The 25,774-nt window shown below is 39.6% G+C and overlaps 1 protein-coding gene and 1 long non-coding RNA gene across 5 annotated transcripts in view; one reads left to right on the forward strand and one right to left on the reverse strand.

The window, feature by feature from the left end:
* The window catches only part of mark1 (MAP/microtubule affinity-regulating kinase 1), a 193,748-nt gene extending 177,925 nt beyond the window's left edge, over positions 1–15,823 (reverse strand). For all 4 annotated transcript variants that reach the window (XM_072265075.1, XM_072265073.1, XM_072265074.1 and 1 more), the window contains exons 1-3: positions 15,367–15,823; positions 14,098–14,301; positions 13,207–13,260 (exon numbers count right to left, since the gene is read on the reverse strand). In XM_072265075.1, coding sequence (XP_072121176.1) covers positions 13,207–13,260; positions 14,098–14,301; positions 15,367–15,417 — 309 coding nt within the window. In that variant the 5' untranslated portion in view covers positions 15,418–15,823. The remainder of the gene's footprint in view (positions 1–13,206; positions 13,261–14,097; positions 14,302–15,366) is intronic.
* On the forward strand, positions 15,375–25,349 carry LOC140201267 (uncharacterized). The gene is made up of 3 exons (XR_011886812.1): positions 15,375–15,568; positions 25,011–25,053; positions 25,292–25,349. It is a non-coding gene; the product is annotated as an uncharacterized lncRNA (long non-coding RNA).
* Positions 25,350–25,774: the final 425 nt, after the last annotated feature.

The raw sequence follows: 25,774 nt of genomic DNA on the forward strand, positions 1-25,774 counted from the left end.
GAGACCTTGCCACAGTTCTTCCGCAGACATTGTCTCACTTGCTTCTGTCTCTGCAGGTAAATCCAGACAGCCTCAATGATGTTGAGATCAGGGCTCTGTGGAGACCATACCATCTGTTGCAGAACTCCTTGTTCTTCGCTTTGCCGAAGATAGTTCTTTATGACCTTAGTCGTGTGTTTGGGATCATTGTCCTACCGTAGAATGAAGTTGGGACTAATCAAATGGCTTCCTGATGGTGCGATGACGAGAATCTGCTTATACTTCTCAGCATTGAGGATTTCAATAATTCTGACCACATCACCAAATGTATTTGCAGAAATGCAGCCCAACCCTGTAGAGAGCCTCTGCCGTACTTCACTGTTGGCTGCAGACACCCATCCATCCGTGTAGTGCTCTCCAGTTCTTCTATGAACAAACTGCATCCTGTTTGAGCCAGAAATGTCAAAATTTGACTCACTAGTCCGGAACACTTGTTGCCGTTGTTCAGCAACCCAGTCCTTGTGTTTTTGTACTTAGCAGAATCTCTTTGCTTCGTTTCCATTTCAGAGGAATAGCTATTTTTTCCTCTGTACTGTTGAGGGGTGTACTTGGGTTCCAGTGGGTTTTGAGAGTTCAGAGCTGATAGTGCTGGACTTCTTCAGATTTAGAAGGGACATCAGTTTGATGTATCTCTTGTCTGCTACACTCAGTTTCCATGGCTGACCACTGTGTTTCTGATCCTCAACCTTGCCCATTTCTTTGAGCTTCTTCAGAAAAGCTTGGTCAGAACATCTTAAAACTTCTGACTGCTGCAAAATTTCTGCATGGGATTAAAAACTTGCTGATGTAGGATGACCACCTTGTGTCTTGTTGCTCTGCTCACTCTTGTTCTGGCGTGAGGTTAAACTGTCATATCTGCCACACCTTTACCTTTTAATTTGGTTGTCCTTCGTCCAGTTTGATTCCTTCTACCACCCTTTCAGTTCAAAGTTCAAATATTATCAGAGTACATAGATGTCACCAAATACACCACGAGATTCTTTTCCCTGCAGGTATACTCAGCAAACTTATAGAGTAGTAACTATAACAAGATTCAATAAAAGATCAACCAGAGTGCAAAAGACAACAAACAGTGCAAGTGCAAATATAAATAAATAGCAATAAAATAATGAGAGCATCAAATAACAAGATAAAGAGTCCTAAAAAAGTCAAATCATTGGTTGTGAGAATGCCCCAATAGATGGGCAGGTGAGTATAGTTATCCCCTTTTGTTCAAGAACCTGATAGTTGAGGGGTAGTAACTGTTCTTGAACCTAGTGGTGCGAGTCCTGAGGCTCTTGTACCTTCTACCAGATGGCCGCACTGAGAAAAGGGCATGGCCTGGTTGTGAGGATCTTTTATGATGGATACTGCTTTTTACGACAATGTTTTATGTAGATGTGCTCAATAGTTGGAAGGCTTTAGCTATGATGCACTAGGTCAAATTCACTACTTTTTGTAGGAATTTCTATTCAAAGACTTTGCTGTTCCCATACCTGGCCGTGATGCAGCCAGTCAACATATTCTTCACTACACATCTATAGAAGTTTGTCAAAGTTTTTGATGTCATACCGAAACTCCACAAACTCCTCAGGAAGTAGAGGCAATGTCATGCTTTTTTTGCTATTAATTTTACATGCTGGGTCCAGGATAAGTCCTTTGAAATAGTAACATACAGAAAGTTAGAAGTTAATGACCCTCTCATCCTCCAATGAGGACTGCCTCATGGATCTCTGGTTTTCCTCTCCTCAAGTCTAGAATCAGATCTTTTGTCATGCTGACATTGAATGAGAGGTTATGTTATGGCATCACTCAGCCAAATCTGCCTCCTGTAATGCGGAATCATCACCAGCTTTGATAAAGCCTGTAACAGCGGTGTCATCAGCAAACATAAACATGGTATTGGAGCTGTACTTGGCACATGGTCACAGGTGTAAAATGAATTCAGCAGGGCACTAAGTATACAGCCTTGTGGTACACCTTGTTGAAGGAGATCATGGAGGAGATGTTTTTGCCAATCCGATCTGATTGGGGTCGACGATTGAGGAAATCCAGGATCCAATTGCACAAGGGGATATTGAGGCCCAGGTCTTAAGAGTTTCCTGATTAGTTTTGAGGGATGATGGTGTTAAAATCTGATCTGTAACACATGAGTATCCTGATGTATGCATCTTAGCTGTCCAGATGTTCCAGGGCTTGTGAAGAACCAATAAGCTGGCATCTGCTGTGGACCTGTCGTTCCAGTTGGCAGACTGGAGCAGTTCCAAGTTGCCTCTCAGGCAGAAGCTGATGCGTTCCATCACTGTGGATGTAAGCGCAACTGGGCGATGGTCATTAAGGTCACCATGTTTTTCCCGGGCACCAGTGTAATTGAAGCCTGCTTAAAGCAGGTAGGTACCTCACACTATCAGTTTAGATCATTCACAACATTATATCATTGATCATTTGCACCCATTTGTTATCTTTGTTTAATCATGCAGTGGGCTATATACCTACAAAGTAATTAAGTTTTAATTTGAAAAGTTGTCAATACTTAAAATGTTTCTTTCTTTAATGAAGTGCAAGACTGTCTGGAACATTTAATTTTTTGGGAAATGAATGTTTGGAAATCTAAAGTCTGCTCTTTTCTACTGACACACTAGTGCAGAAGGCAAAAAATAAACATCCAAAACAAAATTTATATAAAAAAAAAATCTAGGGTGCTAAGACTTTTACACAGAGCATGTAGAGCTTATGAAAGTTTGATCCTCTAACTGGAACAGCATGCCACAACTAAGTCGTTTTAACTGCCTCTTACATTAGTTAAAAGCTCCAACCCGACTCAAAGCAGCTACTCAGGAACCTGGCAATGTCCATTTTCTGATAAGGTCATGGAATTACATAGCCTGGAATCAGACCCTTCGGTGCAACTTGTCCACTGAGCTTGTGCCATCTACCTGCGTTTGACTTATTTTGCTCTAAACCCTTCCCATCCATGTTACTTACATAGATGAATTTTAATTGCTCCCAAAGTACATGCCTCAACCACTATTTCAGACAGCTCATTGCAAATCTGCACTACCCTTTCTGTGAAGAACCTGTCGCTGATGTCCCTTTTAAATGTCTCACCTCTCTTTTTAAACTTATACATTCTTGCTTTTACCACAACTGCTCATCATCAGGAAAAGACTATATACCAGGGTCCTCGTGATCTCATATCCCTCATTATGTTTATGACCATGGGGGTGCCACAGTTGCATAGAGGTTAGTATAATGCTATCACAGTGCCTGTGTCCCAGATTCAATTCCACCAATGCCTGTGAGGATTTTGCCTTTTGTGACTGTGTGTGTTTGCTCTGGGCGCTTGAGTTTCCTTTCACATTCCAAAGATGTATGGGTCAACAGGTTAACTGCTCACACGGGTGTAATGGGGCAAGGCTGACTCACTGCGCCAGAAGGGCCTGTTACTGTGCAGTATATCTGAATAAATAAATAATGCATCCATAGCTTCACCCCAAATCTCCTACAGTCCACCGAACAAAGTCCTAGTTTACACAACCTCCGTCACTCAAGCACTGCAAATCCAGGCCACGTCCTGGTCAATCTTTTTTTTTGCACCTTTTTCTGATTTAGTAACATCTCTTCTATCATAGAGTAACCAAAACCGTACACAATACTCCAAGTATGGCCTCACCAACATCTTGTGTAGCTGCATCATAACTTCCCAGCTTCTGTGCTCAATGCCCTGACTGATGCAGACCAGTGTGCCAAACACTTTCATCACTCCAACTACTTATGGCACTACTTTCAGTGAACTATGCATTTGCACTCATATGTCCCTCTATTCCATAGCACTCCTCAGGTCATTACCTTTCACTGTACAAATCCTCCCTGATATGTGAGGTATTGCAATTTGGGAAATCATTTGTATGGATAGAAAGACATTTGCTAATCTTCAGTACCTACCCGATCTAGATATACAGAGAAACACACACATTTTATAACCTTCTACGTTATCTACATCACCTACTATAGTATCATCCACAGATTTACAAACCATGCCAAACATTCACATCCAAATCATTTGCATAAATTACAAATAACAAAGGTCCCAAAGCCAGCCGTTGTGGCACACTACTAAACAAACACTCACACATCACCCTCCATTTCCTACCACTGAAACAATTACGAATCCAATAAACCATCTCCCCATATCCCATGCAACATAAACTTCCAAACTAGCACCTGTGTTTAAAAACTTGTCATACCTCTTTGAACTTGCGCCTTCTCACCTTAAATCATACCCTCCAGTATCAGACATTTCAATCCTGAGATAAAGCTACCAGCTGAATTCTATGCCTTCCATAATCTTGTAAACTTCTCAGATCTCCCATCAACCCTTTCTAATCCAGAGAAAATAACCCAAGATTGTCCAACCTCTCCTTATAGTAACATTCCCTCGAATCAAGGCAGGATGCTGGTAAAACTCTTCTGCACCACATCCAAAGCCTCCGCATTCTTTTAATGGGGTGACTGGAATTAAATGCAATACTCCAGATGTACCCAATTAGAATTTTATAAATCCATAACATACAGTAACTTCCTGATTTTAGTAATGTGTCAACTAATAATGGCAAGCATGCCATATGATTTAATTTTAAAAACCACGCATTCAACCTGTGAAGCCATTTTCAGGGATCTATGGACTTGGACCCCAAGATATCTCTGTATACCAACACTGTTAAAGGTCTTGCCATTAACAGTGTACTAGCTATTTACATTTGATATCCCGAAGTGTAACACTAAATATTTGGCTAGATTAAACTTCGTCTGCCATTTTTCTGCCCATATCTATAACCAATCTATATCCCACTATATCCTTTGGAAATCTTCCACATTACCCACAACACCATCCATCTGTGTACCATCTGCAAACTTACTAAACCACCCATCTACATTTTTCAACATTTTTTCCATGAAGTTTCAAAAAAAAAAAAAAAGTTGTCCAGCATATTTTAATTAAATGATTATTCAGAAATCATTATGGGCACAGGATTTGCTACTGCAACATCAGCAAGCAAAAGGACATATTCTATTCTAAATAACAGTCTGTGTCGTAAGATTTTAAAAAAATATTATTCATTGAGATACAGAGAAGACTAAGTCCTTCTGACCCTCTGAGTCACACTGCCCAGCATTCCCCAATTTAATCCTAGCCTGATCATGGGACAACTTACAACTAATTAACCTACCAACAAGTAGGTCTTTGGGCTGTGGGAGGAAACAAGAGCACCAGGAGGAAACCCAGTCAAGGGGGGGGGGGGGGGGGGGGGGGAGAAAATAAAACTCCATACAGGCAGTGCTGGGAATTTTACCCCGATCGCCTGTACTGTAAAGCATTGTGCTAACCACTATGCTGCTTAATGAAACATAGAATTATTGTAGGATTTGTAACTGCATCATGTATGACATTAGTGCACATACACAGTGCAATTAGAGTAGAATTACAAATGTACAGTGGAGAGCATTCTGACTGGTTGCATCACTGCCTGGCATGGGCAGCAAAGCACTGAATGGAAAAAGCTGCAGAGGGTTGCATACTCAGTGAGCTCCATTCATGGACACTAGCCTCCCCACTATCGAGGACATCTTCAAAAGGTGGGGCCTCAAGGTGGCATCCATTAGGGAGGACCCTCACTACCAGGACACGCCCTTTTCTCATTACTACCATCAGGGAGGGGGTACAGGAGCATGGAGACACACACTCAATGTTTTAGGAACAGCCTCTTCCCCTCTGCAGTCAGATTTCAGAACAGTCCATGAACACTAACTCATCATTTTACTGTCCTTTTACACTATTTTTAAATATATTTCTTACTGTAACACAGTAACTTTATGTATTGCATTGTACTGCTGCTGCAAACCAAATTTCATAACACGTCAATAACAAAAAACCTGATTGTGATTCTGTAGGCACACACTCATTGTGTTAATAACAACTTCTATCCATCCACCAACAGATTTCTGAAGTCCATGAAAATTATCTTGCTATTTTGTTCATTTTACACAATTTACCTATTTTTATATTTCTTAGTAACCTATTTATGTATTGCACTGTATTGCTGTCACAAAACAAATTTCACAGCATATATCAGTAATAATAAACCCATTGTGAATAAACCAGTTACACAGTTTAGAAACTCATTTTCTTCCCCCATATCCACTGCAATACCTGTGTTTAGATTAAGGACTGCTTACATAGCACCAACATAAAAGACACTCTGTTGATGGATTTCAAAATGCCTTATGAACAGCAGTTTAAGAAAATCATAAACTAAATCTATTGTACCAAAGCACTTTACGAATTCAAACACTGGATGAGAAAGGAGCCTATAAAAATAAATAATTATAGCAATGTCTTGAAATAGATTGAGTTAACATAGTATGTTCATTAACATACTTTCCTTTAAAACTTCTCCTTACAATTTCTATTGCATCTGAACAAACTACTCCCAATTTTACTTCAGGATTAGATATCATTTATTAACTTTCATTTAGATGACAAATTTGATTCACTGAAATAATTGGGTACAACAGATGAAGACATAATATTCAGGCTGCAGATTTCCTTTTGAGCCATAGTATAACAAAAAAAATTACAATAAATTGCTTAAGCCAAAAATATTGTAAAAAATACAAGACACACAAAGTTAAGTTTGCCTCTCAAAGTCCAACTCTATGTCCCCATCACGAGAGGTAGAAACTGGTAAGGCTGGCCAATAGGGCTCTGGTGAAACTGTATAGACGGATCCCCTGTACAGTGGATGCAATGGATTGCAAAGCGTTGATGAATTTTAACCATAGCATCAACTTCAGAGGACGATGGAGATGGGAGGTTATCGATGGCCTGTGCTCTATTCAGGGGCTAAGGGCTCAAGTAAGTAAGGTGATGGTCACTATAGCCACTATTTGAATACCAAAATATGGTCTAATGCATACTTGAACAATTCAGCTCTGCTGTGAATTATACTGCAAGTTGTTACACTGAAACTATTAATGAGTGCTCTCATAATATTTATCAGAAGTGTGCAGATTACAAGATTCATTAGCATCTATACTTGATTAGATGCCAGTGTTGCCATCATAGAGATCAATGTTGAATTACACCCTTTCTTCAAACACAGCTACATATGCTAAGTATAGGATGGAACCCCATTGCTAACGCTCCATCTCACCAATTCCTTTCCGCAACAAAGCTATTCAGATGTCATTAATAGCAATGGGCAATTGCTGGGTGATTTTGGCTGTTGCTGCAATTCCATAAATATTTTGTATATTGGGATGTTTTAATGCAATGTGACAAATGCTAATAGCTTTTTCTTGCTTTCAAGGTTTTTGCACAAGCCAAGAGTTATCAAATATAGCAATTCCATCATGACCGAGAGAATTAGCAAACTGAGCAAGGCAGGTCGCTAGAAGACTAAAGTAAGGAGAAAGGAAGTAGTCGAGAGACCATTAAAACCAAGTGTTTATGAACTCTCCAACATACCTGGAAGATGCAGGCTCTGGAATTGCCTGCTGTATACCCGGACACTTCCTGGGGTTAAAACTGCTGTCTCTGGCAAGCATGCCAGCTACTCAACAAGATAATAATTGCACTCAGTAAAAAAAAAACACCAAGCCACAACATGCCACAATTGTTAAATGGAAAATGGAACTTGTTGCACTGCAGGATAACATTGAAAGGCAGTAAGGTGCCTCCAATTCAGCGCAAGTTTCCAGTCTGTTATATGCTGCAGTGACCACTACAACCTCAGAGCAGGGAACAGGCCACTTGGTGAAAAATCAAGGTCAAAACTTTTAGCTTCTGCTGGGCTGCAAATGGTGGATGCAGTATCTTGTATATATGTATGTGTGTGTGTATATATATCACCAAAACACATTACTCAGGAAAGAAATGGCATTTCCTTTCCTCCTGCCACGTAGAGGTAACATTTTTTTCCATGAGGATTGCAAACTTTCTTTAGTACCAGATGCCACCTGAAGAACAGCCTCAGCCCAAAAGGTTGACTGTTTATTTATTTCCATAGGTGGTGTCTGACCTGCTGAGTTCTTTCAGCATTTTGTATGTGTTGCTTTATAGACTACACATGGTAATTCTGCTGCATGAGCTTTGTGCAAGTCTTGATTGAATGTGAAGGATTCAGCCCTGGACAGCAAGGGCTATCCATTGGCAGCAGGACCTGTATTTCAAATGCATAACCCACTCACACGATTCTGGAATGCATACACTGAGCTCAAGTACAAAATGTGACGAAGTAAACCTCATAGAAACAACATTTCCACTGCCTGCCCTGATTTAGAGTTGCTCTGCAGTACCTGGTATAGTGGCACTGAGATTTGCAATCATCTGTTGGCTGTTGTGCAACTTGTGCAGTCCAGGCTATGCAAATCTGCTATGCAATCAAGCAAGAGAATGAAGCAGAGCAGGAAATTGGAAGAGAATGGAAAACCGCTTAGATGAAACACTTTCTTCCAGGGTCTTCTGTGATGAACTAACTGGAGTGCATAACTGGTTAGCACAATCTCAGGTAAGCAAATAAACAAAAATAAAAATTGCGTATGTGGAGAGAGGAAATAAACAGAAAATGGTGGAAGAAAGCTTAGCAGGTCAAACTCCGTCTGTGAAAGCAAGCCAATCTTTCCTTGGATCTAAACCGCTGAGTTTTCCATCCCTAGCCATCAGCTGCCTGGTAAGACAACATGCAAAAGTAAAAGCCAGCAAAATACAAATACTCCAAACCAAATTTAAAACTGAGATTATATCACACTGATTACAACCACGAGCAGATCATTCATCCTTGTAAGTTTCAATGGTCTGGTGTGTTTTTGCTTCCAAGTGATCCTTGGCCACAATTCTCCTGCAGCCCTAGCTGAAAGTGAAAGGCACTTCTGAAGATCAACGCAAGCAACTTAATGACCCTGCCATTGCCCCTGCTGACTGAACACAAGAAACTGCACTCCATGACTCAGCAGAATCACTGGCGGAGAAGCTGGAGTGGCAAAGTGAATGCTGTTCTGAGGTAGGACAACAGGATCGAGTTCCACACAGCCACTGTCCCAAAGCATCACTTCAGCAATACTCGTTCCCAATTGGGAGAACAGCTTCTCAACCTGACAAGCTCCTTCAACACTGATCCAGACCCATGAAAGCCAACTTATGTTAGATATTAGTTTGTTTTCCCTCCTTCCCAATTCTGATGAAAGATCCTCAGCCTGTTATGTTAAATCTGTTTCTGCTTCACAGTTACTACTTGATCTCCTGAGTTTCCAACACATTCTGTTTTTACCTCATGATAACAACCATCTGAGCCACCACTGTGGCAACTTGAGCTTATGTGAGCAATCTGAGCTTTCATTGTCAAGTGGCATTGAAAAATTGCTGCTTTTTGCAAAGGAAATTATTGCATAAGCCAGATATTGCACCACAGTTGAGTACATCTGTGTACAGCTGGGCATTGCTTCTAGGCAGATAAGGATCACAAGACATAGGAGTAGAATTAGGCCATTCAGCACATCGAGTCTGCTCCACCATTCCATCATAGCTGATCCTGGATTCCAATCAACCCCAAACACTTGTCTTCTCGCCATATCCTTTAATGTCCGGACTGATCAGGAAACCATCAACTTCCGCCTTAAACAGACGGATGGACTTGGCCTTCATGCAGTCTTGACGCAGAGCATTCCACAGATTTACTACTCTCTGGCTAAAAAAATTCCTCCCCAACTCTGTTCTAAAGGGTTGCCCCTCAATGTTGAGGCTATGTCATCCAGTTCTGGATAATCCCACTACTGGAGACATCCTCTCCACCCCATCTAGTCCTTTCAACATTTGGTAGGTTTCAATGAGATCCCCCTGCATTCTTCTAAATTCCAGTGAGTACAGGCCCAAAGCTGCCAAATGCTCATGTTAACCCCTTCATTCTCAGAATCACCCTTGTGAACCTCCTCTAGATTTTCCCCAATAACAACACATCCTTTCTGAGATATGGGGCCCAAAACTGTTGACAATACTCCAAGTCTGGCCTGACTAGCGTCTTTATAAAGGCTCACCATTATCTCCTTGCTTTTATAGTCTATTCGCCTTGAAATAAATGGTAACATTGCATTTGCCTTCTTCACCACGGACTCAACTTGTAAATTAACCTTCTGGGAGCCTTGCACGATGATTCCCAAGTCCCTCTGCACCTCAGATGTTTGAACCTTCTCCCCACCTAAATAACAGTCCACACTATTGTTCCTTTTACCAAACTGCATTATCATAAATTTCCAAACATTGTATTCCATCTGCCACTTTTATGCCCATTCTTCCAATTTGTCCAAGTCCTGCTGCAATCGCTTTGCTTCCTCAGCACTACCTAAACGGAATACTTTGCCACAACGCCATCAATTCCATTATCCAAATCATTGACAAACAATGTAAAAAGCAGCGGTCCCAATGCTGACCCCCTGAGGTGCACCATTTTATATATACGGTCTTCTATTTGAGATGCAGCTCAGACTAAGTATTCTGTCATATATATCCATCAGTTCTAATATTACTCCTTTCTTGCAGAATCTCTATGTGAAGGAACAATGCTTGCTGTAGTAATACTGAATACAAAGATTCCTCAGCCTTCGCAACAGCCACAATGCAAAAGAGTCAGGTGACTAGTAGAAAATTCCATTTTTGATGATCATGAGAGCAGTAAATGTGTCTCACAAGGACAGTTACGGTTTTTGACTTAACCTTGTAAAAAGGGATTCTAACAAGACAATAAATATAACAATCATTTTCATACCACTTACACAAGAAAGCTCTGGGTTCAGACAGTTGAACCCATTTAACGTCATTCCGCTTCCCCATAACTTCATACAACTAAGAACTTCATCTCTGTCACTAAACCACAAGACCATAAGGCATAGGAGCAGAATTATGCTATTCAGCCATCAAGTCTGCCCTGCCTTTTAATCCTGGCTGGTTTACTTTTCCTCTCAACCCCATTTCCCAGCCTTCTCCCTGTAACCTTTGACACCCTTACTAATCACAAACCTATCAACCTCCACTTTTAATATACCCACTGACTTGTCCTCCTCAGCCATCTGTGGCAAAGAATTCCACAGATTCATCACCCTCTGGCTGAAGAAATTCCTCCTCATCTCCGCACTAAAAGGATGTCCCTTTATTCGGAGCTGAGCCCTCTGGTCCTAGACTCCCCCTACCATTGGAAGAAGCTTCTCCACATCCATTCTATCTAGGCCTTTCAATATGTTTCAATGAGATCCCCCTCATTCTTCTAAACTCAAGTTCAGGCCCAGAGCCAAAAGCTCCTTATATGTTAACCTTTTTATTCCCAGGATCTTTCTCAATAACCTCCTCTGGACCATCTCCAATGGGAGCACATCCTTTCTCAGATAAGGGACCCAAAACTGTTCACAATGTTCAATGTGAGGCCTAGCCAATGTCTTATACAGCTTTAGCATTACACCCTTGCATTTATTGTTCCAATCCCCTTGAAATTAATGCTAACATTATGTAGTCTTATCACTGACTCAAGCTGCAAGTTAATCTTCAGGGAATCCTGTATGAGGAATCCCAAGTTCCTTTGCACCTGCAATTTCTGAATTATTTCCCGTTTAGAAAATAGTATATGACTTTATTCATTTTACCAAAGCGCATGACCATAGACTTCCCAACACTAATACTCAAGTAGTTTCCGAGAGGCTACAATAGTCAATTTTGCATATCATATTCATCAATAAGTTTATTGCACAAGATAGTTATGATATTCAAAATATGAGTAAATGGTATTACAACACAAGAATATAGATTATGACCATTACACACTATTCATTTACAGCACAGACACCTGAAACATTATGCAACTTTGTTTCAAGCACTTTGTCAAACTGCAGACAAATACACAAAAACAAAGTATTTATAAAAAATATTGAGCCCGCAGCACAACTTAGTGCAGATGTCATAAGCCGACATTTGCACTTCACACAATCTTACTCCCTTATTTTTGAAACACAAGCTGAAGAATTTAGGAAAGAGTTGCCCTTGTAGCATCTATATTTTGAAATTGACTTTCTGAAAGTTGTAAAAGAAAATACTGAAATGCACAGTGAGTAATTTACAGACATGACATTATATCAATATTTCATTGTAGACTCTTCATAAACTATTGTCAAACCTTATACCTTGCTGACATATTAATACCTTGATCAAAGTTAATCTGTACACAGTATCAAATGACATTCTGTGAAGTTATGGTATACTTAGCACATCACCTCAAAAAAGTGCAAAATTTTGCATAAGTAGTGTTCTTTGAAGCACCATACAGAAATTTTTGACAATATCTTAAACCTACTGTTCTCACAAATCCAATATTCCACAGATCTATCTTTTGTATGTTCCCTTCCCACTATATGAATGAACCAATCTCAAAAGCAGATTAACAGCCCTCAAGATAAATACAGCAATGAATAACACAGGTCTTAACAACAAAAAATATGCTTCTATAATTCTGCAACAGATTTCTATTGACAAAATAGTATCACGTGAACAACTTATTCTGGATCCTTTAGATCATTAAATTTGCAACTTAACTTTCACAACATACTACTCTAATGCAAAACAGGCATCCTCAGTAAATAAAATTCCAGTACTGAGGCGCAATGACCTTCTCTTAAAAAAAACTATTTTCATAGATATGTGAAAGTAGATTTATATCTCATGTCCAGTAAATGCTAATGTACACAAATGAAGAGTTGCAATCATGCTCTTGAGCTGACATTCCACTATGGCATTTAAATGATATTGTTCATGTAATGATTGGAGTAATTGCAAAATAATAACATTCTTCCATACAATGATATTCAACCCCCCAGTTGAAGGGTTTGTAGTTGTAACCACCCATCCTCTGCAAACAATACAGGCATATGAAACTAATTTTCTACTTGTATCCAGCTGTTACTTGCTTAATAAGGCATGGTACACTAACATTACATCAAGCCTATGTTTACACAATTTCCAATTTCACAAAGTTATATTTCCCTTTGTCAATAAAGTACATGCAAACACAAAACAAAAATTACTTGCATTTTCTCTGCTTGTCTCTATGAAAGCAGCAGTGAAAATGAACTAATGATTAAAGAAAGCCTTACCTTTTGTAGACTGGTAGGATTGAGCTGAGTTTTGTCAATTATTTTAACAGCAACCTGAAAAAGATTTTGGCAGTAATCAACAGAATGCTTATTTCATTATTTTACATTTAAAATATTTTAGCTAAAATACATGTACTCTTAGATTAGTATGCATTAGTATTCATTTTACTCTTAGCCACTGGTTTAAGTTTCAGAATCATCTGACATTCAAATATGCCCAGTTCAAAAAAAAACAAGCATTTTGGGAAAAGCACCTGTAAGGTTTGGTCCGGGAATTTATTTAAAAACTGAGATTTACACATTCTCCTTTCATTGAAAGTAAAACAAATCATTTTCCCTTAAATTATCCTATGTTAATCTTCAACAGAAGGAATCTCTAAAAAATCAGATAGTTTTGCTTCTAATATAATTGACAAAAATATGGCTAAAAATTAAGATAAACGGAAACAAATCTATAGTTAACATTGGTAGTATTCCTCTTTATTTCTTAAATATCTTTGAACACTAACAACGATTCTGATGTCACTTCAGAAGTATCTCAGAAAATCTTGCTGTATCCACCAAAAGATACCAGAGATAAGGAACAGAACAGCAACATTTGAACTGTTACTGCTTCGGCCTACATATTATCAATGAGGACCACAAGCCTGTTTCACTCTGCTATTGGCATGCCAAAACAATTGGCATGATTGCCTCAGCCTTTGCAGGTCAATAGAAACAACAAATGATATGCGGAGGAACTCAAATAAGATTATTAAAACTTCAAAAAGTCTAATAGTGAAATAATTTCAAATACGCAAATACAAGATGAAGAAATGACAAAATAATTGCAATAGAACAGAAATGGATACGAGATTCCGGTAGAGATGAAATATACAAAATAAAACTCACTTCCCTTCCAGTCAGAACATGTCGTGCTAATTTTACTTTTGCAAAGTTTCCCTTGCCGATAGTCTTTAGCAGCCTATAATTTCCAACATGGGGTTGCTCTTCAGTCGTAGATGCCACTGAGTTCCTACATCGTGGCAGATTTTGTCTGCTACTTGATTTGGAGGGTTGGCTTTGTGATTCGCCATATCCATCAAGGGAAGTGTGCTGGAAAAGTAGATACGTATTATATTAAGCATTTCATGTAAATCACATGTATGGTTTAAATATACATTTTAATTGCTTGCAGCTTAGATTTACCATATCAGTATTTTTCATAACAATCCAAATAACTGTCCCATTAATGCTTAGTAATTCTGCTGCAACTGTGAGACTTGGATGACTTCAGCATTATTGGTTCATTCCACCAAAGCATAAATGATTAAGAAAGGCACAATGCAACTCACCACTGACAATATGAATCATTAATAATTTTTTTTAAAAGTACCCATTTGGGGAGGGGAGCAACATACACATGCTGAACATTAGCCTATTGGTGATAATAACAAATAGACTTCAACAATATTTTTGGACTTGGATTAGGCTGGTGAGTTGTCCACCTGACCCTTAACCTTCCCAGTGAGTCGTCAGTTTTGAATAGTCATCAACCTATATTCCTCCTTGAAATATGCTAGAAGTGAATGAATTATGAAAGAAACATTAGCAGTAATGCCGATTGTAATCTGCATATTGGCCACTCAAAAGCAGGAAATAAAGAAAACTCCCACAATAATATATCAAACTGAAAGATACTGCGTCAGTCCGAAGTCTGCATTGAGCGACACTAAATCGGGTCGGAGCTCTTTTGTGGTCCTTGTCATTGGGCTGCACCCCACAGTCAAAGACAGCCTTAAAAGGATATTTCAGGATTGTAAGGGTACGGGGGATGGTTGTGAGTGAGCACACCATGCAAATGGCAGGCAGGTTTTTAAATTTAGTCTGAATGAGAGGATCACTCCACGGGAAATAATAAAATGCTTCTGCTAGCAAAGCAGGGGAGAGAGGCCTGTGTGCCTTGCGAAGCGGGCGAGTCAGAGCCTCTGTCCGCTGCTCTCTCGCTCTGGGATTTTTTTCTTTTGCTGGATCCATCTCTGAGAATCCCCTGCGCCGCCGCCGCATCCCTCACAGCCACAAATACCCCTGCTCATTCGGGCAGCGGCTCTCAAGCTCTCGGCTGACCCAGTCGCGTTAAAAGTAACATCATTTTTAAAAAAGAAACATAATTTCACTCACATTTTCTGTGTCTCGCTCATTCACTGTGGGCAATGGCGTTCTAGTCGACATTTTGGCTTCCACTGAGTGCAGAGGCCGAATCTTCCCCTGTCCTTCTTCAGCCTTTTTTTCCCTTGTTTGTTGTGTTGTTGCTGTTTTTGTTTTGTCTTTTCAAACGAAGGAAGAATCCGCCGGCTAAAGGGAACGTTCGCTTACATGTCGGGTAGGAAATCCTCCATTACTGGCCGGGCATCTATTGGTTAGTGAGGAAGGTGGGGAGGGGAGGCTAGACGGATAGAGGAGAAATCAGTATGAATTGAAATTGGAGGGACAGAGAAAGAGGAGGGATGGAAGAAAAGGAAGGAAGATGGGTCTGGGGAGGGGGGAGGGGATGAGACAGAAGCCGTCGAAAGTCGGGTGTACTTGTCACCACAGACAGCCAGGAAGGACTGAGAGGGAGTTTGCGAGCCTACATGCACTCTCGAGAGCCAGTGCATACAACGAGAGAGCAATCCCAGCGGCTGCCGGTTACAGTAGGAAACCCTTCCATTTGCACCGCAGACATACTCTTTTATACTCTTTTTTTTCCATGGACTTTCAGCGAAGGGGGCCCAAGAAGTGACCAATCTGCATTCCTGCAATGAAAACTGGTACAAAAAATGAAGATGTAATCTGATAGGTGTTAGATTATCACTAGATATTATTTTAGTGCGTTTTTAAAATCTGGGCAGTTATTAATAAAAATCGACACGTGCACAAAATAAAGTGTTCTAAACATTTTTTGTTCCAAAGAGGTTAAGGATCTAAATTGCTTTTATTCTAGGCAACTGGTATAAAGGTGCAAAAACAACTGATAGAAAATGTTTTCAGGCTATTTCCTATTTTCTCCCGGTGAGATGATTATGTGCATAAATTTATTCATCCAACGAGTTTAAGAAGGTCACTTATGAAGTGACCCTTAACATCCATCATTGCATTCCATTGGGATACAGTAAATCTGAAAGAAATCCGTGAATTTTAGCAATGACCAGTATGAGTCATTGTTAATTTGTTACTAAGATTCTGCTGTTCAGCAAATCCGATTCATTGCAAAATACCAACTGAATTTAAAACTTTACATGCAAATAGTCGTTTCACAAATCCACATGGGTCACACATAGGACGGGGCATAAATTTAAGGACGCGTTACTACGCAATTATCAACCTCTGTTTTTGAGATTGAAAGGATTTCCGTCAAAAGACAAGAGATTCCTAGAAAGTCCTACGTGAAATGGCAATATATTTTGTGGCCAGGAACATTGAATGCGATTACTTAATTGTTATTTTTTTAATATTCGTGGTTATTATTCAACGTTAATCCTGGGGAAAGTCGTAACCCGCAAGGAGGTTACGATCAGACCTCGGGGAAACATTGTCAGACGGGTGAAATGGACAGACAGGTGACAGATGAAATTTAATGCAGGGAAGTGTGATGTGAAGCCTGGGGGTTGGGTGGAGAGGGGAAGAAGACGAAATCGGCCGATTTCATTTAGATTTCATGGCCATTGAGACCTGGCTATTCCTAAAATCAAATTAGCACAATAAACTGTGAATAAGGAATATTAAGAAAAAAGTTATAAATAATGGCACAAAATGAATAAGGAAGTTAGTCTACAGCTGGTATGTTGTATTTATTCATGGTTGCTACACTTTAAAGAATGCTTTATCAAATTGGTTCATAGGAAGATAGTTTCTGTTGAAAGATTTAACTGAGGTGTTCAAAATTATGAGTTTTTTTCATACTATGGAATGGTACTGATTCAGTGGAAGGCAGATTGGTAGTTGCAGAAAATGTTGAAATACGTAAACATAAATAACTAGATCTTTTTGTATGTAGCAATTGGTTATAGTTTGGAAGACATAAAGCTGGTGACAATTATGCAGCAAGATGATTTGGTATATTTTTTAATGTACTTGAGAAGGAGAATTTTGCAGGATTATGGCCCCAGTGCAACTAATGGCCATTTTCTTTCCGAGTAACAACATAACTCAATGGAGACAGTGGCCTCATTCTGTGCAATACAGCAAATATAAAACAAAAAATAAGGACATTTTATTGAAGACAGCAAAGTACAAATCTGAAATGCTCAATATGTTTTGCCGATGATCACAATCTCTTCCCATAATTACTAAGGCTGTTAATCAAGTTGTGCAAATTCTTTGATCATTATAACATTGAGATTTAATTCAACAAGGATGTCTTCAAAGAGTAAATCTATCTTGGGGAGTATGGCTACTGCCTATTAAAACTAGCAATCCTGCTGCAACAGTTAGAATCAACCTTTCCATTGATTTACTTTGTTTTACTTTGGAATGTTTTTATATGTCTCAAGTTGTTTATATTACTTAGCTATTTGTTGTACAATCAAAGACTTGACATACCCAAAAGTAGGGGTGATTCCTATCTGTATAAGTTAGGCTTTCTTTATGTGTTTATGAAGCAGTCTATTTTTCTTTAGAAGAATTGAGAGGATGAATGTTGAGTCATGATGTTTTTGCTTCTATCATTATGTATTAACCAAGTCACATATGGCCTGAGAATGCACTATCTTCCACCAACTTTGAACTCATTGGCAAAACTGCAATTGTACTATATGCTATTGACCTGCTAGAGGGTTGGACAAGTGTAGTCAATTCACATATAAGCCTCACACCATACACATATTTTCTACTTTGTACACAATTCATGGCGAGGAGGTCATATTTACAAAGTTAAGCCAACAAATAGTGTTTGGAAATTAGAAGTTTTTTTTAAAGGATTGAATTTATGTGGAAAACATTATCCCCATGGATTGTGAATTCAGAAATCATGATGTGTCTTTAGAAGTCACTCATATACTTTGATCAGTAAAAAAAGTATTAGAAATCTATCGAGGCAGTATTGCCCTTAAATAGAGCAAAGGTTTTCAACTTTTTTAAACTAATAGCATGCAATGTGCATTCCATGAAAAAAGAACAATATTCATTGTGTTGCATTAATTGCACCTGCAGTATTTTTTAAATCAAGAATTGATGTGAGTTATGAAATTATATTTACTGAATTTACAATCAGAATAAGGTTTACACAGCTTTTAATGGCTTACAAGCAAGAGAAAATCTGCAGACGTTGGAAGTCCAATCAACACACACAAAGTGCTGGAGGAACTCAGCAGGCCAGGCAGCATCTGTGGAAAAGTCGACCTTTTGGTCGGAGACCCTTCAGCAGGACTGGAGAATAAAAGATGAGTAGAGTTAAAAGGTGGGGAGAGGAGGGAGAAACACAAGGTAATAGGTGAAATGGGGGGGGGGGGTGAAGTAAAGAGCTGAGTAGCTGATTGGTGAAAGAGATACTGGGCTGAAGAAAGGGGAATCTAATAGGAGAGGACAGAAGTCCATGGAAGAAAGAAAAGGGGGGAGGAGCACCAGAGGGAGGTGAGGGGCAGGTAAGGGATAAGGTGAGAGAGGGAAAAGGGGATGGGACTGGTGAAGGGCGGCCATTACTGAAATGGCATTTAATGGCTTATTTGCTTAGCTTACAAAAAATACAAGCAGTAGCCAGTGGCAGGGGTGGTGCTGGCTGTGATGGGTGGGGTGGGGAGAGAGGGTTGTGGAAGAGCACTGTGGTTGTTTTTTTTTCCTGAGCCTGCACTACACTACATTTAGAACTGTCATTCACCTGGCCCTGACACATCTAGAAAACAAGGACAGTTTTGTCAGAATGCTGTTTCTGGATTTCAGTTTGGCATTCAACACTTTTGTCCCACAGACCTTGGCGAACAACCTCCTAATCCTCAGTTTAAATACACCACTGTTCAAATGGGTGTTGGACTTCTGGACAAACAGATCTTAGACGGCCAGGAAGCGCAAATACTCCTCTCTCCCCTTCATGCTCAACACGGGTTCTCCCTATCGTTGTGTGCTGAGCACATTGCTGTGTGTTCTGCTCACACATGACTGCAGGCACAAACACCCAAGCAATCACATCATCAAGTTCGCTGATGACACAACAGTGGTTGGGCTCATCACCAACAACGATGAGACAGCCTACAAAGAGGAAGTGGAAGAGCTCAAAGCCTGGTGTCAGGCAAATAACCTCTTCCTCAATGTCAACAATAGGAGGGAAATGGTTACAAACACAAAACTCTGGAGATGCTGGAAATCCAAAGCAACACAGACAAGATGCTGGAGGAATTCAGTAGGTCAGGCAGCAACTATGGGACAGAGTAAACAGTCAACATTTCAGACCAAGACCCTTCAGCAGGACACTTCATCAGTCCTGATGAAGGGTCTGGGCCTGAAACGTCGACTGTTTACTCTTTCCCAAGGAAATGGTATCGACTTCAGGAGAACTTACACCATCCACACCCCCTCCCCACCTTTACATTGGCAGCACAACAGAGGAAACTGCAAGCCGTTTCAAACTTTTGGGAGTCCACAGCACACACAAACCTCTCATGGTTGCAGAACACATCTTACACAGTCAAGAAGGCTCACCAATGCCTCTACTTTCTGAGGAGGCTGAAGAGAGCTGGACTTCGCACATCCATACTCACGTCATTCTGTAGGCGCACAGTAGAGAGCAGCCTAACAAGCTGCATCACTGCTTGGTACAAGAACCGCACTCTGACAGACAGGAATGCTCTACAACGGCTAGTCAAATCTGCCCAACCCATCACTTCTGCCAGCCTACCCACCATCAAGGACATATATACAGAAGAGTGCTGGAAAAAGGTCAGTAACATCATGAAGGTGCCTACCCACCCTGCTCATGGGCTGTTTGTCCCTTTCCCATCAGGGAGGAGGCTATATAGCATCTACGCCAGGATCACCAGTCCAAAAATCAGTTACTTTCCCCTAGCAGTAAAGCTGATTAACAGTTCCACCCACTAAGACTGCACGCACTTTTGTATTTCCCATCAATCACCCAATGTACAGCCTAGTGTTTATTGTACATACAATTAATCTCTGTATATAAGCTATTTTATGTAGTTGTTTCTATTATGTGTTTATTATTATTATTGTGTTCTTTATCTTTTGAGTTTCTTTTGTGCTGCATTGGATCCAGAGTAGCAATAATTTCGTTCTCCTCACACTTGTGTACAGGAAATGACATTAAACAATCTTGAATCTTGAACTGAATTGTTAATGGTCAAAGCCATGAGTGACAGTGCAATAAATAAATTAAAAAGACATGATATATACTAATTCCGTTGTCAACTTGAAGGAATTTCCAGGAAAAAAGTTAATAATTAAGCGACTTGCCTTGTTATCAAAATTAATCAATATAAGTGTAAAATACTCAGTCTTATGAAAGAATTTACTGTTAATGGCAAGCCAATAGACATTATTGCTTTTGAAGTTAAAAATGTTATTCAGAAGCAAGGCAGTATAATAGTATAAGGAGGATACCAGAGGAACGTTTTTTAAACAGTAAGTGTTAGCTGTGTGGTCAGTGGTAGAGGCAGAGTCATTAGGGGCATTTAAGAGACTGCGTGAGAGTGAAGGGTTAGATGAATCTAAGAGTAGGTTATAGGCACTTTCTCACAACATTTCGCCAAAGTGCGTATACTGTGCTAGGCTATTCTATCTTGTAATAACTTGGCTTACATTTCAGATAACATATGATTAATGATATAAAAAAGATGACTTCACAGTTACATACTGCATTCACCTAGTACTTGTGAAATATTCTCACTGAAGTTTCACAAAGTAATTCTTCACAAAAAAAGTGTTCATTATTATCTGATGAATTTTCTTACCATTTACTTAATATGCCTTTTTGCTGAAGTCTCATAATCTATCAGTTGTGACACACAATTCTGTAATCACCTCTTGTTTTATTTTTTGACAGTTTTTTTCTCCCTGAATCCAATAGCCTTGACTCAACATGGGTAAATACATAGAACATAGAAATTTACAGCACATTCCAGGCCCTTCGGCCCACAATGTTGTGCCGACCATGTAACCTACTCTAGAGACTGCCTAGAATTTCCCTAGTACATACTCCTCTATTTTTCTAAGCTCCAAGTACCTATCTAAGAGGCTCTGAAAAGACCCTATTGTATCCGGGTAATATTCAGTAGCTTTTAACTTTAGCTTAATGAAGCAATTAGTTCATTTTAAAGCATAGATTCTTTGATCTTTTGATGCATTGAAGCAAAATTATCACAATGTCGAGGCATTTCAGATGTTACAAAGTATCATGTTTTTGCATTTTAAAAATTAGAGCAACATATTAAAGAAAATCAAAGATGTTCCTTATCTAAGAAAGATTTGTTGCTTGATTTAATCAGTCTCAAGACTGTGCAAATTTGACTATGTCATGGAGAATATTTTACAAGTCAAACAAGTCAGAAACTGAGCTGAAGGATTAAGAACCTTATATGGGAGGTAATCAACTTTTTCCTCCTGATTAGGCTGGGTTAATGTCTGAAGAGTTAATATTTTGATTACATAATCATTCTATATTTTACAGTGTCATAAAATTGAAGGTACATTTTTTAAATAAGGGAATTCCAGTTAATTGAGGCAGCCACTTATTTGGGACAACTCCTAAAGAACACAAACTAATGAATAAAATAGCTTTGATTCCCTTTGTTTATTCGGGACACCATGCCACCTAAGTGGGACAGGAGACTGAGCCAAACAGTTTCTAACTTGCGTCAGCCACGTGTACTTGTGCGGCCATCTACGCCGTGCTTAGAACGAACAATTTTTAAATAGCATGTTGCACGTGCTGGTGTTCAAAAAGCAGTGATTTTTGCCACTGGTACTTGGTGAGAAATTAGCAGTAAGACAACTCAGAAATGTTTTGCTCTGTGTAGTTTCAAGCATTCAGGCTTGGAGATCCCAGAAACATCCGGAAGTGAAAAGGAAACGATTTCGCTACTTCAACAAGATAGGAACTACAAAGGATTTGAAGGTATTGACAATCATCTTGAATGTTACCTTTAGCCTTCACTGGACACTCGGCTGTCACCTCCAAGTTGCTGTTTGCATGCAACAGCGGCCACACCCTGGCACAACTCTTCAACAGTCGGGCTAAAGCAGATGAGGGTAGCTGGCAGGTCTCGTACCCCAATGAGATGAGGACATGCCTGTCTTAGCATGCAAAGTCAGCTCTGGCAGACTGGGTGAATGAGATTGACAGTGAGATGCAACAGCTAGGAAGGCGGTTTTGCAACACCCTACCAGGAGTGAAGGAGATGATGAGGCACAGAAGAAATCATGGTCAACCACTGCAACCAAGGAAGACCCAGTTGTGACAACTACTCATAATGCTTAAAGTGGATTTCCGAGATTGAGAGAGTGTGACTACCCCAGTGCAATGGGTTTTCCACTAAAAAAGCTCTCCTGAACAAGTTTCCTGTCATCATCTGATACGATGGACAACCACCAGTAGTATCAATAGTGTTCTAATTTGTTCTGTATTTCATTTAAGTACATAATTTGTTACTTAGTTGAATGGCAGTTTGTCCTCTTTATACCCTTTTAACTATTTCCATGAAACCTTGGCTAATTGGGTCAGCTGCTTAATTGGACCAAAATGTGTCTCAATTTACTGGCAATCACTGTATATAGTAACATTATCTTTCATTAAGTGCCTAGATTCTAAATACATTTACCTAGAAAAATGTGAAAGTTGAATCTGAAGGCAGAATAAGTCATGTTTTTTATTAGTCGAGATCTCTGGATGATTAACCCAATAATATAAAATAAGACAGTTAATGGCAGAATTCTTAACCCTGTGGAGGACAGGGATCTTGGGGTTCACATCCCTAGATCCCTGAAGTTGAGAGGATTGTTAAGAAGGGATATGGTGTGATGGCCTTCAGTGGTCAGGAAATTGTGTTCAAGAGTCTTGAGGTAATATTGCAGCTCCATTAAACCCTGGTTAGATCACAATTGGAATATTGTGTTACTTCGTCATAGGAAAGACGTAGAAGCTTTAGAGAGGGTACAGAGTAGATTTACCAGGATGCTGCCTGGATTGGGGAGCATGTCTTATGAGGGTAGGTTGAGCAAGTTAGGGCTCTTCTGGTTGAGAGTTGACTTGGTCGAGGTGTACGAGGCATAGATTGAGTAGATAGTCAGAGACTTTTTTCCAGTGTGGAAATGGCTAAAACAAGGAGGCATAACTTCAAAGTGATTTGAGGAAAGTTTCGGGGGGAGGGGAGGTGTCAGTGTTTTACACAGGGTGTTGGGTGCGTGGAAAGTCTTGCCCGGGGTGGTGGTGGACGCAGATCCATTAGGTGCATTTAAGGAACACATTGATGTCAAAGTATTGGACTGCTATGTAGGAGGGAAGGGTTAGATTGATCTTAGAGTAGGTTTAAGAGTCAGCACAACATCATGGGCTGAAGGCATGTACTGTGCTGTAATGATCTAAATATTTTTCAACACCTCTATAGTTATATTACATTAGTTACATTAACTTTTCTATGTTTCTATGTTACATTTCAAATTTATGCACTCATGAGCAATTGCAAAAATCTGGTAAGTGATGGTCTTGTAAGTTCCTTGGCATTTAGACTCAACAGCCACTACAGTGAATCTCCTAGGATGAAGTACATGTTGCTGATCTTCATTGCAGTACCAACAAGTGGAAGTGACCCTTCAGGACAGATTGTTAATGGTACAGTGCTGTGTTGCCTGCACTCTGATCAGTAAATCCAAGTTTTCAATTAATTTGATCCTCAATCAGGAAATATGATTTACCTTCTGTCAACAAATATTATTGATATTTATATTTAATGCATTTGACTAGTGACAGAATATTCTGGCATTAGGACTTTATAATACAAAGGTGTACACATATTAAAATTTCTGCATTTTATATTTTCTGTAATTAGTTGTTTACTCTGTGAACAATTATTTTAAATATTATTGGAGAAAATGAAATTTCTAATTAATACCACATATATCTGAAATTAAATAGGATATGTATTTGGTCATTAAATCTGGCATCAGAAGCAAGAATGAAAAAATACCTGCAAAATAACACAATTCTGAATGCACAGATTTTAAGATTTTGAGTAATAACATATTCTCAACATGAGATTTGCCAATGATCAGATCCCCCAGCTGGCAGAAGGTTCAATGATAGGTGTCTTCTGTAACAGAACAACAATTGTTATAAGTAACTTAATATCATGTTATACTATTTTCAAATATAAGAATTTATTTGATTTGAATTAGTATGGCTAATTATGTTTTGAGGAAAATCTGCTGAAATCTGTCTAGGCAAGTGTAATATCGCATTTGTTTCCGGCATTGTATATGTTCCAAACTCTAGCAGTGCCGGATTAACCTAGGAGCAAAAGTAGCATATGCTACGGGCCCCGCATTTTCGAGGGCCCTGCACTAAATGCTTGCAGGCTACAGTCTGGTGAAATCGGCATCTCACCGTATTCTCAGGATGATCTGGCAACGCTGTTGTTTTCATGTCGGGGGAGCTGCATGCTGCATGGTATGTGTGTGCAAGCGTGTGCTGGCTCCTTGCTGTGTCGTGGTGACTTTTGTGCTATCTCCCACGCTCCCAGGCCGCTGCAGCGTGCACTGCCGCAGTGAGCCTGCGACAAGGGATCTGCAACTCAACAGTTTTATGTGACCCAGTTCATGATTCCTCATAGTTTTCCTCATTTTAGGTAGTCCAAGCCAGCTCAGGAACATACAAGATCGGATTAGACTGTGAGTTTCAACCTGTATTTCCCAATTGAAATGAGTTTCAATAAGCAACTAAACAGATAGTTTTCAGAACACTATTCGTAGTTGGTTGTTGAGTGCATATGATCCACACGTGCTTACAGCCACAACAGTCACATAAATTTGTTATTGTTCACTAGTCTTTGTTGATACCATACTTAGCTTTTGTAACACAAACTATTTGTTTTTAAATGCATATTTCACTATTTTTTTTCCATTGCAGATAGCAATGAGCAATACAGCCATAGATATTGGATGTCATTATGCTTCTGTAAGTGCAATACATAAAGTGAAGGGAGAAAAAAAAAGAAGAGACAAACTTGTGATGTCAAAAACACGTAAGTTGACAGAATATTTTGATGTTCATGGAGATGGTGATGGTGCTATAACGGCTGAAGCTGGAAATATAGGAACAACTAGTACTAGTGCGGCAGAAGGCATGATACAGCAACAACCAGCATCCACTGAATGCGAAAGAACAAGTGTAAAGGACAAGTACTCTAATGATATTGGTGAATGACCAAACAATCTAGATGCAAACAACAAGAATTCTGCAGATGCTGGAAATTCAAGCAACACACATCAAAGTTGCTGGTGAACGCAGCAGGCCAGGCAGCATCTGTAGGAAGAGGTGCAGTCGACGTTTCAGGCCGAGACCCTTCATCAGGACTAACTGAAGGAAGAGTGAGTAAGGGATTTGAAAGGG

The sequence above is a fragment of the Mobula birostris genome, chromosome 8 (assembly GCF_030028105.1).
Source record: "Mobula birostris isolate sMobBir1 chromosome 8, sMobBir1.hap1, whole genome shotgun sequence".
NCBI classification, from domain to species: Eukaryota; Metazoa; Chordata; class Chondrichthyes; order Myliobatiformes; family Myliobatidae; genus Mobula; species Mobula birostris.